Raw genomic sequence first — 14,723 nt, forward strand, 5'->3', positions numbered from 1 at the left:
GAGTGAGTGAGTGAGTGAGTGAGTGAGTGAGTGAGTGAGTGAGTGAGTGAGTGAGTGAGTGAGTGAGTGAGTGAGTGAGTGAGTGAGTGAGTGAGTGAGTGAGTGAGTGAGTGAGTGAGTGAGAGAGAGAGAGAGAGAGAGAGAGAGAGAGAGAGAGAGAGAGAGAGAGAGAGAGAGAGAGAGAGAGCTGGGGCCTGACTTGGCGGCCCAGGCTCAGGGCCTACAGATGTCTGGAGCTGTGCCGCTCACCCTGCGCCTCCACAGGCAGCGAGCAGCTGTTGTCAGAGAGAGAGACGGGCCGCCCCGGAGAGACTGGGAGGGGGCCAGCGGGCAGAAAACAAGAAAGAGCCTCTTTCACAGCCTGGTATGTCCTTCTGGATCCCCACACAATGTCCCCTTTGAGGACCCAGAAGAATAACATTTAGATTTAAAGTTTTCTCATCCAGGGAAGTTTGGGTCGGCTCGCTCAGCCCTCTCAGCCCCTCTAATTAAACTGTTGAGCGGTCGGTTGGTGCTGGGACCGGGGGTTAGGGCCGGGTTAGGGGGACTTAAGCTACGTGACTGGGGTCAGCACGGGGCCCGTGCATGGCTGGGGTCCATGCCTTCTCCATCCATCCATCCTTCCAGCCTCACCGCAGATGACAACAAGCCAGAACCTTGGAAGGTCAGGTTCATCTGGTCACTGGGGGTAAAGGCGTCAAAATGTTTTGAAACGTCCCAAAATGAGAGAGAAGAGAGAGAGAAGCGAAATGAGAAAAACATTTCCAACCATTCAAGTAAACTTTCCACTAGTGCGAACATTCAAAAGAGTTCCTTTTTCTAATCCATTGCAACGCTGTATCCGTTGCATTACATTTTGCCACAGTGTTATTCTTGAATAAGATATCAAAGGCTCACTTTTGTGGGAACTCAACTTGCCAACAAATGACTGTCAATCCAATCTAGGTTTAAACGTGAACACAGTACAGTACAGTTCCACTGAGCCAGGACTCAAGAGTCCACAGACACACACTCGAAACTCCCGGCAGGTGTTTATGAAATATGCTCCCAGCACCTGCAGAGCCGAGGGAACTGAGCCACAGTGTGTTTCCACTGGCCCGGCGAGCAGGGCACAACGTGCTGCTTGTTGTGGTACAGAAAAGCACCGTGGGAGCGTCGAGGGCCAGGACTGTAGAGATGTTTCCACAGAAGGAGTAAGAGAGAAGTGAAATACACAGCGAGCGTGTCCAAAGGAGGAGAGCGTTTCTCTGGGCGTCTGTGTGCAAAACAAGCATGTGCTAAATGGAACAGGGATGGTGCATGAAGGGAACATCCTCTTCAGTCATGAGCTAAACGGTGCACAGGCGAGCCAGGCCTGTCAAGATCCTGGAGATGGGGCTGGTGTAGGGAGCTGTCCAACCACATTAACCCTAGCTTACTTATATTCTAGGCCGGGGTGAACATTTGGCCAAAATAGCTGATGTACAAGCGAATATACTAGCAATCTACAGGCTCACAACATGTCACAATGGATTGAGAGTTCTGGATTGTCAATTTTATGCTATGATATTTAGTGTAGAGCGAATACAGGGTTAGGGCCTATAATATAAGGGACGCAGTCAACTAAGTATATAGGGTTTAAGTGCTTAAAAAGGTGTCTTTACACAGTCCCTGGAAAACACAGTTGCACTTGCAACACATGAGAGAGAGGGTGGTGAAACCCCCCGTGTTGACGCGTACGTACCTTGACAGACGAAATTACATCAAAACTCTAACGCACACAACTTAGGAGGCACGCCCGCCCCGACCGGCCGACCTGACCTCCGGTGTGACCCCTTCTAATCAAGCAAGGTTGAGCGTAGCCCTAAAGAGGGAAATGAGAACCGACTGCAGGAAGAAATAGTTGTTCGCAAAACACCGCAGCAAGCATAACAAACATAACATCCTGGCACAGGCGGTCAGGTCAAACACGCTCTGATTGTGCACTAAAGCGGGCATCATTATGTATGTGGTTGGTCTACTTGATTGTAATAGAAACATACACTCACGCTTGAGGAAATTAGAGAAGCAAATAAGGCTGTCAGAGGTGCAAATTAGCTTGATAAACTAAATTTAATAAAAAAAGACAAGGTTGCTGTCTCTTGGCGTTCCACAGCAAATCAAGTAAATAAATTGAGACAACCACACAGTAAAGCTCCCAAAAATCTCCTGCATTTCTCTGAAGACAGAAATAATATTATTCCTAGACACTGCACCATAATTATGGCAAGTTGTGACGGACACAAGCACATCCTCTAGGGCAGTACGTGGTTCTCAAAGTGGTCCCTGAGAGGGTTCCAGGTGGTCCTCATGCTAAATTAGCTAATATAGCATCAAAATCAGTTTAAAGGGATATTTCACTTTCAAACATGTTTGGGGTCATTTTAACATCTACTCTGGCTTGTGCGAGCACCCCAGACAGGGCCGGTTGGGACCTATAGGTGGCGCTGCAAGCGAGATCCGTAGTGGCGCGAGTCGCATGCGCGATTTCGGGTATCTCCCGGTTATATAGCCGAATTCTAGGACATATGGCACGGTTCTAACCGTTCTATACCCATCTATCCTCGTGGAGGATTTAATACATTTTATTTTGAATTTCTTTTGTTGAGTGATGCTTGGAGTTGGACGCCTTTGAATGCTTGCACTTTGCAGGCAGCTGCACACTGTCTGCAGAATTAAAAAGTAAAAGACACGCTGGATCGCCGGATGCACATCCTGCTACCCTAATAGAAAGGGGTGCATGAGCACCTGGCCGCTCATTCGTGCTCTATCTCCGACCAAGCCACACTTCCACCACACATCTCTCTATGCAAAATAAAACCTGCACACTCCCACAAAAGACATAGACTACATAGCATTCGCCAAAAATGCCTTATTTACTGCTTAAATATTACTTTTCTGAAACACGCTATTCTTGCTCAACCTCAACAGCCTACGTCAGAATCGTCATGTTGGCGTCTACTACGCCAACTACGTTCACTTAATGGGGCCAGTCCTTCACAGTGACACACGCGTTAGATGAACCACGCGACCGGGATGGTTTCTACCCCTCAATGTCGTGCCTACTCTACACTGCCATCCCAAGTCCCCTCCCCCTTTCACTGCTCCTGTGTGTGACCTGTGAACTACACTCTGACTGCACTGTAGGCTACTCACTCCACCAACAACAAAGACACAAACAACAACGACTCATGCTTGCCACCGCCAACTGGACTGGAATATACTCTGCCATCACCCCCCCACAAACACAATATGCCACGAAGAAAACGCAGCGCACTTTCTAAATACACGCGTGCCTCCAAACTTTTGCGAGCCAGTCGCGCAAAACAAACCCAAACAGGTAAATCACACAGCATGTTGCATCCTTCTCAATGTTTCTTGCTTAATCGTTCGTTTGATTTATCCATACATCGCCCTGTGTGTGTGTGTGTGTGTGTGTGTGTGTGTGTGTGTGTGTGTGTGTGTGTCGCGAACCGAAACAGGTAATCACACAGCATGTTGCATGCTTCTCAATGTTGCGTGCTTAATAATTTCATTTATCCATACATCGCAATTGCGCCTGTGCGCTAAGGCTGCAACAACGAATCGATTAAATCGATTAAAATCGATAATTGAATTCGTTGCCAACGAATTATCTTAGCGATTATTATCGCGGGTGTTTTCCAACATTAAAATGCAACATAAAGCTGCTTTCTTTTTACCGTTCAGTAACGGCACTAGGCTGAACGAACAATATGCAACGGGTCGTATAAACACAACACAAGATTGTCTTGAACGTGACCAGAGTGCTCCGCATCTATTCTACCCCTCTCTCTGAGTCTCTCACAACTTCAGTCTCCCCCCCCCCACACACACCGCAACGATCCTGTTGCAACGTTAGCTTGCTAGCCTAGCAAGGTTGTGTTTACTGTTGATAGCTTTAGCAGCTATCGCTAACATGAGGAACAGCAACAACAAGTCCTCTTTGGCTCTCCGTGTTCATCGGATTCTTTATCTTACATAAAGAAATACGAGCGACCTGTTAAAGAAGTTAAGAACACAGCGTGGGGACAGAAGTCACAGTGACAGACAAAAATGGAACCAAATGGACTCAAAATTGATTTTACAATAGAAATTAAAATATAAAAATTGGGGTCCCAGAGATAGAAATGGAAAGAAAGACAGTCAGCTATACACGGTCAACATTACAGATTACAGTATCATTACAAGTAGGAGTGGCAATGAAATCAAATTGGATAAAAAAGGGGGTAACATATTAATTTTGAAGGAGTATTCATTTTTATTATCTTTATTGTTAGTTACAACATGCCTAAAATAACTTGAAGCTAATTTTTTTAAGTAATTGCAAAAAGGTGCCATAATCCGATGAATCGATTCATCGTTTAAATAATCGGCCGATGAACCGATTATGAAATTAATCGTTAGTTGCAGCCTCACATATATATTTACTACAGTACACTATGCCTACACGCTGGCCCCAGTGTGTGTGTGTGTGTGTGTGTGTGCCCCTCCTCCCTCCCCCATGGCGCTGGCGCTGTGGAATGTCTAAAAAGTTACAGTGAACCTCACCACAGCCATTCACACAAAGCACGCCAATTGTTGCAGCCTACACAGATCTATTCAGGCCCATTCAATTAATCTATCACTACATTAGTTGCCTGTTCAATCTATCATCTTTTGTTTTACTGCCCATTATATGAAGCATTAACACATTTGCAGACTTTTTCTGGTTGGAGGACTATGAAAAACTGGAATTTTGTTTTAGGAAAGGTACTTTTGCTTTGCCAGACTTTTTATGCAGGGCGTGGGAAATAAGGCAGAATGTTTTGTTTGTGTAACAAAAAAAAAAGGGAATATCAACAAAACATATCTGTTTATTGTACACAATGCAATATTGAATGCAATGACATGGTGTGTCCTGTAAGCCCATGTGGGCTGGACGCCTTTGGTGCATGACACAAAAATCAAGAAATCTATCTATCTATCTATTCAGGCCCATTCAATTAATCTATCACTACATTAGTTGCCTGTTCAAAACTATTTTAAACTACGCTTTATGAAATCATTGTTGCAGCCTACACAGATATATTCAGGCCCATTCAATTAATCTATCACTACATTAGTTGCCAATCACTCAGCAACTCCATAACGACTCATCAATTAATTGGAGCAGCCTTACCACAGAAACACAGATTACATGGACATTCAGAATTTCTACACAACAGACATTTGATGCATGGGGATGCCATTATTTCACCTTCAGCTTTGCCAATGTCAATGTATGCTTATTGCTTTCTCATTCCTATACAGCCCATTGCATTGCTCTGTGTGTGCGTGTGACACACAGAGAGTGACACCTCCCCCCTGCTCAGTGTGCGCGTGTGTGTGTGTGTGTGTACACATCTATGTTACATTATGTATGCACTACTGACATTCTGCAATAACACATTTTACTGACATACAGTTTATCATTACTTCTCATAACCCAATATCTACATTTTTCATCTACCATCTCAGCACAGCAGCATGACGACAGCCACCAAACACGGACACATACCTGTTCATTGGAAACGCCTCTGGCCACAGGTAACTACACACTAATATCATTACCCACATGGTAGTACCAACTTCACAAATATTTACATTGACTGCATTAATGCAACAGCAGCATTATTACATAACTATTGCACCACAGATGATAACATTAGCTATCATAACAACATACAATTTACGTTTCTCCCCTACCATCTCAGCTCCCAGCCATGAGGACAGGACAACTACCACATCACCCCCAGAAACACACATCAGACCACAAAGAAAACGCACATCACTTTCAGCAGATACACGCAACGCCAAACGGAAGCGTTCCACTCACGCAACAGCACCAGAAACAGGTAATCACACGTTCATAACATGTTGCATGTGTGTGCTTTACCAACTTCACAAATATTTAAATTGACTGCATTAATGCACAGCAGCATTATTACATAACTATTGCACCACAGATGATAACATTAGCTCTCATAACTACATACAATTTACGTTTCTCCCCTACCATCTCAGCTCCCAGCCATGAGGACAGGACAACTACCACATCACCCCCAGAAACACACATCAGACCACGAAAAAAACGCACATCACTTTCAGCAGATACACGCAACGCCAAACGGAAGCGTTCCACTCACGCAACAGCACCAGAAACAGGTAATCACACGTTCATAACATGTTGCATGTGTGTGCTTCTGACAACTTCTGTCTGTGTTTAATAGTTTTCAAGCCCGTGCATTGTTATCTTTCTGTGCTTGCATGCACTTTCCTATTCTCCATTTTATCAACATACGTGTGTGTGTGTGTGTGTGTGTGTGTGTGTGTGTGTGTGTGTGTGTGTGTCACTTTAATGCAACAACACCATCATTAAATAACACTTCTTCCATTGATGACCTACACTTGCAGTTTATCATTACTTCTAACAACACAATATTTACATTTCACCACTACCTTTACAGCTCAGCATCATGAGGCCAGCCACCACACAACGACACACACCCGCTCATTGGAAACGCCTCTGGCCACAGGTAACTAACTACTCATCTTCTCCCATTACCCCTGTACTGCACTTTTGCTGATAACCATTCACTCCATGACCTAACATGCATACATTTCACAACTCTCATCACTTCTAATAACTCATTAATACTCTCCTATCTACCTTCACAGAACCACAATCACGCATGACCAGACAAAAGACAACACACTTCCGAAAAGCCTGGACACCACCTCAACTACTTACACACAGCAATCCATTACAGACACCTAGGATGGACTCGGTCTGCATTTCATGCCATGCTCTCATGTTCCCCTGGGAGACGTCAAAAGGTCCTGTTGGAAAAAAAACCTTCAGTGCCTGTTGCCGTTATGGCCAAATTCAACTCAAACCATTCATGGACCCACCTCCTGCACTAACATCTCTGTTTGCCAGAACGTCACCACAGTCAAGGGAGTTCTTTGACAACATCAGACAGTACAATGGCTTGGTTTCTATGGCTTCTAAGTCTGTGTCTGGCACGAAAATGAACTTCAGAGGACGTGGCCCACAACCATTCAAGATGAGTGGCCAGATGTACCACCTCACTCCCTCAGCAGTCTTTCCTGACAACACACACAAACCCAAATACTCACAAATCTTTGTCTATGACCAAGACAATGAAATTAAGAACCGCCTTCATCACGCAAGGGGAGATGGAGTTAGGGAAGACACTTTGACCTTGATTCAGGATGCCCTGAAAACAGTTAATCCTTTAGTCAGGTCCTTTAAGAGCGGAGCGGAAATGTTCAACCTCAACCCAAGTGAGGACTTCACCATTGTGTTCAAGGCCAAAAGCTCACAGGGAGCACACAAACGTCATCTTAATCCAGATGTGACTAATGTGGTTATTCTGGCACCCGGGGAACAAACACAGCCGAGGGATGTTGTACTCTACAGAACTGCAGCTAATGCACCTAATCAGAGACAAACAACACGAATCAATGCACTCCATCCTATGTATGATCCAACCGCCTATCCCATAATCTTGCCACATGGAGATGCCGGCTACAGCATTGATAATCACATTATGAAAGTTCATGCAACTTCAACCACACAAAAAGTCAGCCTTCAAGAATTCTTCCGATTCCACATGCATCCCAGAACTACCTCCTTCAACACTCTACTGAGGTCGGGGAGACTTGGCCAAGAGTACTTTTGCGATCAGTACAGCAAGATAGAAAGCTGCCGGATGATCTTCTACAGGAGGAAGGAACTGCAAGACAAATACAGGGTACATCAGTATTCAGGTCTGTCTGACATCCTGGCTACTCAACAAACCCAGCCAGGACAGACTGAGGCTGCCCACATTGGTCAACGCATCATTCTTCCAGCTAGCCACACTGGGAGCCCCAGATACCTGTACAAGCACTATCTTGATGCCCTTGCAATAGCAGCCAGATACAAGAACTTTGACTTATTCATCACCATGACTGCAAACCCACGGAGTGACGGTGTTCTGCAAAACCTCTTTCCAGGACAGCAGCCCAATGACAGACCAGACATTGTTAACAAAGTTTTCAAATGGTTCTTGGATAACCTCCTCAAAGACATTAAGTTGGGTGTCTTTGGGAACATGAAGGCTAGAGTACACACCATTGAGGGACAGTTGAGAGGACTGAAACACGCTCACATCCTCCTACTCCTACATGAGACCTTGAGTGTTGATGACATCGATCACATCATTAGGGCAGACATACCCAACCCACAGACAGAGCCACAGCTGTATGAGCTGGTGTCTCAAACAATGCTGCATGGACCCTGTGGAACAGTCAACCCCAACAGCCCCTGCATGGTCAATGGCATCTGTACCAAGAAATTCCCTAAAGCATACTGTGATGAAACTCGCCTACCTCACAATGGCCATGGCTACCCAGAGTACAGAAGACCCATCAACGGTCACACTGCTAGCAAGCACGGCTTTACCTTCGACAGCAGATGGGTCGTGCCTTACAACCCCTGGGTCCTTCTGAAGTACAAGTGCCACATTAATGTTGAATTTGTCGGCTCCTTTCACACCATCAAGTACCTCTACAAGTACATCCATAAGGGAGTTGATGTTGGCACTGTCACCATTGAAGATAAGGATGAGATTTCCAGATTCATCAATGCCAGGACAATTGATGCTCATGACGCACACTGGAGAACAATGGAGTACAAAATCCAGCACAGAGTCCCTGCTGTCTTCAGTCTCGCTATCCACACAGAAGGCCAACAAAATGTCATCTTCACAGAAGGCCATGCACAGGAGGCCCTGACAGCAGCCAAACCCACTACATTACTGGCCTTCTTCCAGCTAAATGTCAGTGACCATCACGCAAGGCAACATCTGTACATGGACATCCCAGAACACTACACTTGGAATTCAAACAGCCACATGTGGAAGGAAAGATCTCCAACATCCACGCACACGCACACTCCAACGACAATAGGAAGGATGTCCAATGTATCAGTACTCCAGGGAGAAAGATTCTACTTAAAAATGCTCCTGGCTCATATCAGGGGACCAACAAGCTATGACGACCTTAAAGTGTATGAGGGCAACCACTACACAACTTTCAAAGACACAGCACGAGCCATGGGCTTGCTGGAGGACGATGGAGAATGGATCACTGCCATGCATGAAGTCTCAAGTTATGCATCCTCAAGAAAACTCAGAGAAACCTTTGCTATCATCCTCCAATACTGTCACCCATCACAGCCCAAACACCTCTTTGAAGAATTCTTCGAAAAGCTCAGTGATGACTTCCTCCATGCAGAAGCCACTGCACAGATGTGCCCTACAGATGCAGTAGACAAGGCATTTATCCACAACCAGGTACTACTTGCACTGGATGATGAGCTCTCACAAATGGGAAATCGTCTATCCAACTACACGGACATGCCACAGCCAACACCACTAACTGAGCAGGAAAAGCTGACACAAATTTTCACATCAGAAAGATTCAACAACACAGAACAAGAAGAAATTGTACAGCTGCTTAGTCCTCTACTGAATGTGGAACAGATGGCACTCTGCCAGGCGGTTTATCAGGCAGTGAATGCACCAAAAGAGGACACCATCACAAGACAATTCATTCTCAACTCCCCAGCAGGCTATGGCAAAACCTTTACATTTAAGGTCATTGCAGCCAACATTAGAGCACAGAATGGCATTGTGCTGTGTGTTGGCAGCACAGGCTTAGCTGCTCAGAACCTTGAGGGTGGCAGGACAGCTCATTCAAGATTTAAAATACCAATCCCTATCTTTGAAGACTCCGTCTGTGCCATAAAAGCTGAGTCCTCCCTGGCTAAGCTAATCAAAGAAAGCAGCATAATCATTTGGGACGAGATCTTCAGTGTTAACCGCTTCAATGTAGAGTGCGTGGAAAGAACACTGAGGGACCTGATGCATTCTGACCAACCTTGGGGTGGCAAAACTGTCCTGTTAGGTGGAGACCCTAGGCAGACACTCCCCGTTATCAAGAGAGCAAGCAGAGCCCAAATTGTTAGAGCTTGCATCCAAATGTCTCCACTCTATCCTCTCATGAAAGAACACAAACTACACTTCAACATGAGGACTGACATAGCTGAGAGGGAGTTTGCCAACTACCTCCTGGACTTGGGGGAAGACAAAATCACACATGGAGATACTGCCATTCAAGTCCACATTCCACCACAGCACTTGGTAAAGGATATGGATACTCTCATTTCAAACACCTTTCCTGACCTGCACAATGGCTGTGTCCACAAAGACAACCTTCTTAAAGGCACTGTATACACTCCATTAAACAAGGACATACGCGAAATCAACAACAGGTGCTTAGCTGAGTTCCCTGGACAAGAGAAAATCTACTTTTCAGCTGACTCAGTTAAAGAGGACAACTACAAGGATTCTCTGCCTATAGAATTCCTCAACTCACTAACACCCTCTGGAATCCCTGACCATAACCTGAAGCTCAAACTAGGAGCTCCTGTCATGCTGCTAAGAAACTTGCAATCAGGTCGCGACCGCACTCTCAAGAACGGCACCAGAATGGTGCTGGTGCAGATGATGGACAAAGTACTTGAGTGTGAAATTGCACTAGGGACAAACAGAGGTGAAAGAATCTTCCTTCCAAGGATCCCGCACTATGACAGAGGTGAGGAGTTTCCCTTTACCTTCATCAGACGACAATTCCCTGTCAGGTTAGCTTTCGCCGTTACCATAAATAAAGGTCAGGGCCAGGAAAATGACAGAGTTGGCATCTACTTGCCTCAGCCTGTGTTCGCACATGGCCAACTGTACACAGCCTTCTCTAGGGGAAAGAAAGCCAGTGCTGTCAAAGTTTTAATAGACAATAATGATGAGGGCAAAACTGACAACATTGTTTACACTGAACTCCTTTAATTGTCTATAAATCACACTTCAGACTCTGCAATGGCACCAAACTGTTTTTCCTGAGAACCCTCAACAACAAACTGCTGCTGTGCAAAATTGCAGCCACACAAAAGGAAGTCCTGATCCCTAGAATCAAGTTCATTTCTGATACTCAACATTCCTACTTTGAGTGGGCCAGACGGCAGTTTCCAGTCCGCACCGTTTTTGCCACCACCATCAACAAATCCCAAGGACAGACACTTACAAGAGTGGGGGTCTGGCTTTCGTCCCCTGTCTTCACTCACGGACAGCTTTATGTTGCCAGCTCAAGGACGGGTAACCCAGAAGCTCTCACCTATGCCATAAAGCAAAAAGAAGGACAGCCAGAACATCATACTACCAATGTGGTTTTTCAAGCCTTGCTTCGCGCTGTGCTTCCTGGCCCTACAATCCCCATTGAGGTAAGGCTGTTGCATTGCTACATATGTCATTTCTACACATAATATAAAACTGCTGCTAACCTGAAGATCATTATGATCAAACAAATCACTATCCTTTGTTTCACGTCTGCCCTGGTGGACATGTTTCTCCCATTATGCAGGCTCTACTGACCAAAACTTTTCTGTGTCTCCTTTTCTACAGGCTCAACCATGACAATCTCTGGAACCAGAAACACCCCTTCCACATCACCCCACTCCTCCACGCCCTCCTCTGGATCAGCTGCCCAATATAATTGTTCCTTTACTAAGTTGGCCTTTCCACAACAACTGTGTTCACTGTTGGGGGGGGAGGAGGGTCCACGTGTTGCAAGGCCAGGGCTCTAAGGGTGTTTTACACTTTGAAGTATTGTAGTAGTGTATCTAACATGTTAAAAATGACATAGTGCACTTGATTGTAAAATGTAAAATATTTTGGTTAGTAGAACAGTTTCGTTAATTAACCTCAGGTATACATTTGATGAATATAGTGCACTTAATTGTACAATTTAACATGTTGATTACAAACTGCTGCTATGCAAAATTGCAGCCACACAAAAGGAAGTCCTGATCCCTAGAATCAAGTTCATTGCTGATCCTCAACATTAACATTCCTACTTTGTGTGGGCCAGACGGCAGTTTCCAGTCCGCACCGCTTTTGCCACCACCATCAACAAATCCCAAGGACACACACTTACAAGAGTGGGGGTCTGGCTTTCGTCCCCTGTCTTCACTCACGGACAGCTTTATGTTGCCAGCTCAAGGACGGGTAACCCAGAAACTCTCACGTATGCCATAAAGCAGAAAGAAGGACAGCCAGAACATCATACTACCAATGTGGTTTTTCAAGCCTTGCTTCGCGCTGTGCTTCCTGGCCCTACAATCCCCATTGAGGTAAGGCTGTTGCATTGCTACATATGTCATTTCTACACATGTCATTTCTGAATAATATAAAACTGCTGCTAACCTGAAGATCATTAGGATCAAACAAATCACTATCCTTTGTTTCACGTCTGCCCTGGTGGACATGTTTCTCCCATTATGCAGGCTCTACTGACCAAAACTGCAGCTTCTTTTACTATTCACTGTTAACATTAACACTCACATTTTGTGCTTGAGTCATCCCTTATCTGTGTCTCCTTTTCTACAGGCTCAACCATGACAATCTCTGGAACCAGAAACACCCCTTCCACATCACCCCACTCCTCCACGCCCTCCTCTGGATCAGCTGGCCAATATAAGTGTTCCTTTACTAAGTTGGCCTTTCCACAACAACTGCGTTCACTGTTAACATTAACATTCTTTCCTACAAATACACTCAGACTCCATTAAAAATACACTGAGACCAACATTTTACATGTTTTGACTTTGTCAACCTTTGCTCCCACAGAAGCTCTCACCTATGCCATAAAGCAGAAAGAAAGACAGCCGGAACATCATACTACCAATGTGGTTTTTCAAGCCTTGCTTCGCGCTGTGCTTCCTGGCCCTACAATCCCCATTCACGTAAGGCTGTTGCATTGCTACATATGTCATTTCTACACATGTCATTTCTGAATAATATAAAACTGATGCTAACCTGAACATGATTATGATCAAACAAATCACTATCCTTTGTTTCACGTCTGCCCTGGTGGACATGTTTCTCCCATTATGCAGGCTCTACTGACAAACTTTTCTGTCTCCTTTTCTACAAGCTCAACCATGACAATCTCTGGAACCAGAAACACCCCTTCCACATCACCCCACTCCTCCACGCCCTCCTCTGGATCAGCTGCCCAATATAATTGTTCCTTTAACAACATGTTAAAAATGATATAGTGCACTTCATTGTAAAATGTAAAATCTTTTGATTAGTGGGACATTTTCGTTAATTAACCGTAGGTATACATTTGATGAATATAGTGCACTTAATTGTAAAATGTAACATGTTAATTCATTTCATGTATAGTAAATGTATGTAGGATAAATGGACAGTCATGGTTCCTATTGGGACCACGACTTTAAGGGGGGGGGGGGGGAGTGTGATACCCCACACACATACTGAGTAGTGGATGTGCCTGCCTATTGCCTAACTTTCATCCTGTAGGTGAGCCTGGGTAGGGCATTGGCCCGATGGCTGATGGGAGAGCACCTGGGCCCGGTGTCTCCCAGAGGCCATAAATACCACACTCATCCCAGTTGAGAAGAGAGATCCAGAGGAGCCACACCTGCTGCCTCCACTCCCTTCATTAGCCTCCATGCCTCCGTTCCTTTATGTTTGATTGTTCTTTCCATCCACACATGCACCACACCATGTATCACACATCCATACACTACACCTACACCACTGACTCACTGACTACACATTCCATATAATTTGTTATGTTAAGTACTGCAGTTCTTTTTAGTTCCTTATATAGGCCTATTATTTAATAAATCATATATTGTTCAACTTTCGCACGTCTCCTGCTCCGAATGTTTGTCAAGGCAAGAACCAGCCATGACAATTCTTTCCTACAAATACACTCAGACTCCATAAAAAATACACTGAGACCAACATTTTAAATGTTGTGACTTTGTCTACCTCTCACAATTTCCTTCCTCCAATTTGCGCTGCGCGCCGCTAGGATGAGCGGGCCGAAGGCCCGCGAAATTCTAGTTAATTTAATTAGGCTAATTAATTCCCACTTCAAGCAAATAGTGCAGCAAAACAGGGGTGCAAAGTGTATCTATTCTTGTTTATTTGTTCAATGGGGGGGGGGGGGCGCCTAGTCACCCACCACTCACCAGAGATTTTATTTAATTTAATTTATTTATATTTTTTGTCATTATTTCAAAAATATATATCTTTGGAGTGCTTCAGCGCCGCCCCTAAGGACCTGAGGACCTGGCGCCCCAGGCGGCTGCGTGCCACGCTTGCCGTTTGGGCCCCAGACAGTTTTTAAGTTGCAGTATTTACTTAAAAATAATATGTAATAATCTGATCTTTCCCCCCTGATTCAGATGTTTTGAAAATCATGTGATTGACCCCGATGATGTGATCGGATCGGGAAAACTAGTATTTAGATATTTGATATTAATTTGATCAGATATGCCCCCTCTGTGTGTGTGCGCGCATGTATGTGTGTATATATATATATATATATATATATATATATATATATATATATATATATATATTTGCATACATGCACCTATACCCATTGTAACTTCAAACTCAATTTTAGCTACAGTATATTTGATTCACTGAAGAATCAATGTCCTTGGTTCTGATGGTGACTGATATTGCCCTTCTAATACTTAGAGACCGTCAATCACGGTTTAA

The 14,723-nt window shown here is 44.7% G+C and overlaps 1 protein-coding gene across 3 annotated transcripts; it reads left to right on the plus strand.

Annotated features, from left to right (window-relative positions):
• The first annotated feature begins 4,614 nt into the window (after positions 1–4,614).
• LOC308324144 (uncharacterized protein) lies at positions 4,615–13,808 on the plus strand. Of its 3 annotated transcripts, none has more exons than XR_013964889.1 (7): positions 4,615–5,912; positions 6,082–6,222; positions 6,525–6,593; positions 6,736–11,401; positions 11,583–12,310; positions 12,567–12,922; positions 13,114–13,808. XR_013964889.1 is itself a non-coding variant. In XM_080776094.1 (5 exons), exons 1-5 carry the CDS (start codon positions 5,545–5,547, stop codon positions 6,751–6,753), a joined length of 429 nt encoding a protein of 142 aa, XP_080632220.1. In that variant the 5' UTR covers positions 4,615–5,544; the 3' UTR covers positions 6,754–7,820. The 3 variants fall into 3 exon arrangements, 1 of the variants encoding a protein (XP_080632220.1); XR_013964890.1 differs by having other exon boundaries at positions 4,615–5,604; positions 5,772–6,222; XM_080776094.1 differs by lacking the exons at positions 11,583–12,310; positions 12,567–12,922; positions 13,114–13,808 and having other exon boundaries at positions 4,615–5,604; positions 5,772–5,912; positions 6,736–7,820.
• Positions 13,809–14,723: the final 915 nt, after the last annotated feature.

Source organism: Protomyctophum bolini (genome assembly GCF_963924005.1).
Source record: "Protomyctophum bolini genome assembly, chromosome: 11".
In the NCBI taxonomy this organism is placed as follows: Eukaryota; Metazoa; Chordata; class Actinopteri; order Myctophiformes; family Myctophidae; genus Protomyctophum; species Protomyctophum bolini.

Excerpts from the sequence above, each read along its gene's own strand:
- LOC308324144 (XM_080776094.1), top strand. The coding sequence starts at position 5,545 with ATGACGACAGCCACCAAACACGGACACATACCTGTTCATTGGAAACGC. Across the intron at positions 5,605-5,771 it reads GGAAACGCCTCTGGCCACAG|CTCCCAGCCATGAGGACAGG; the intron begins GTAACTACACAC and ends CTACCATCTCAG. Across the intron at positions 6,223-6,524 it reads CGCAACAGCACCAGAAACAG|CTCAGCATCATGAGGCCAGC; the intron begins GTAATCACACGT and ends CTACCTTTACAG.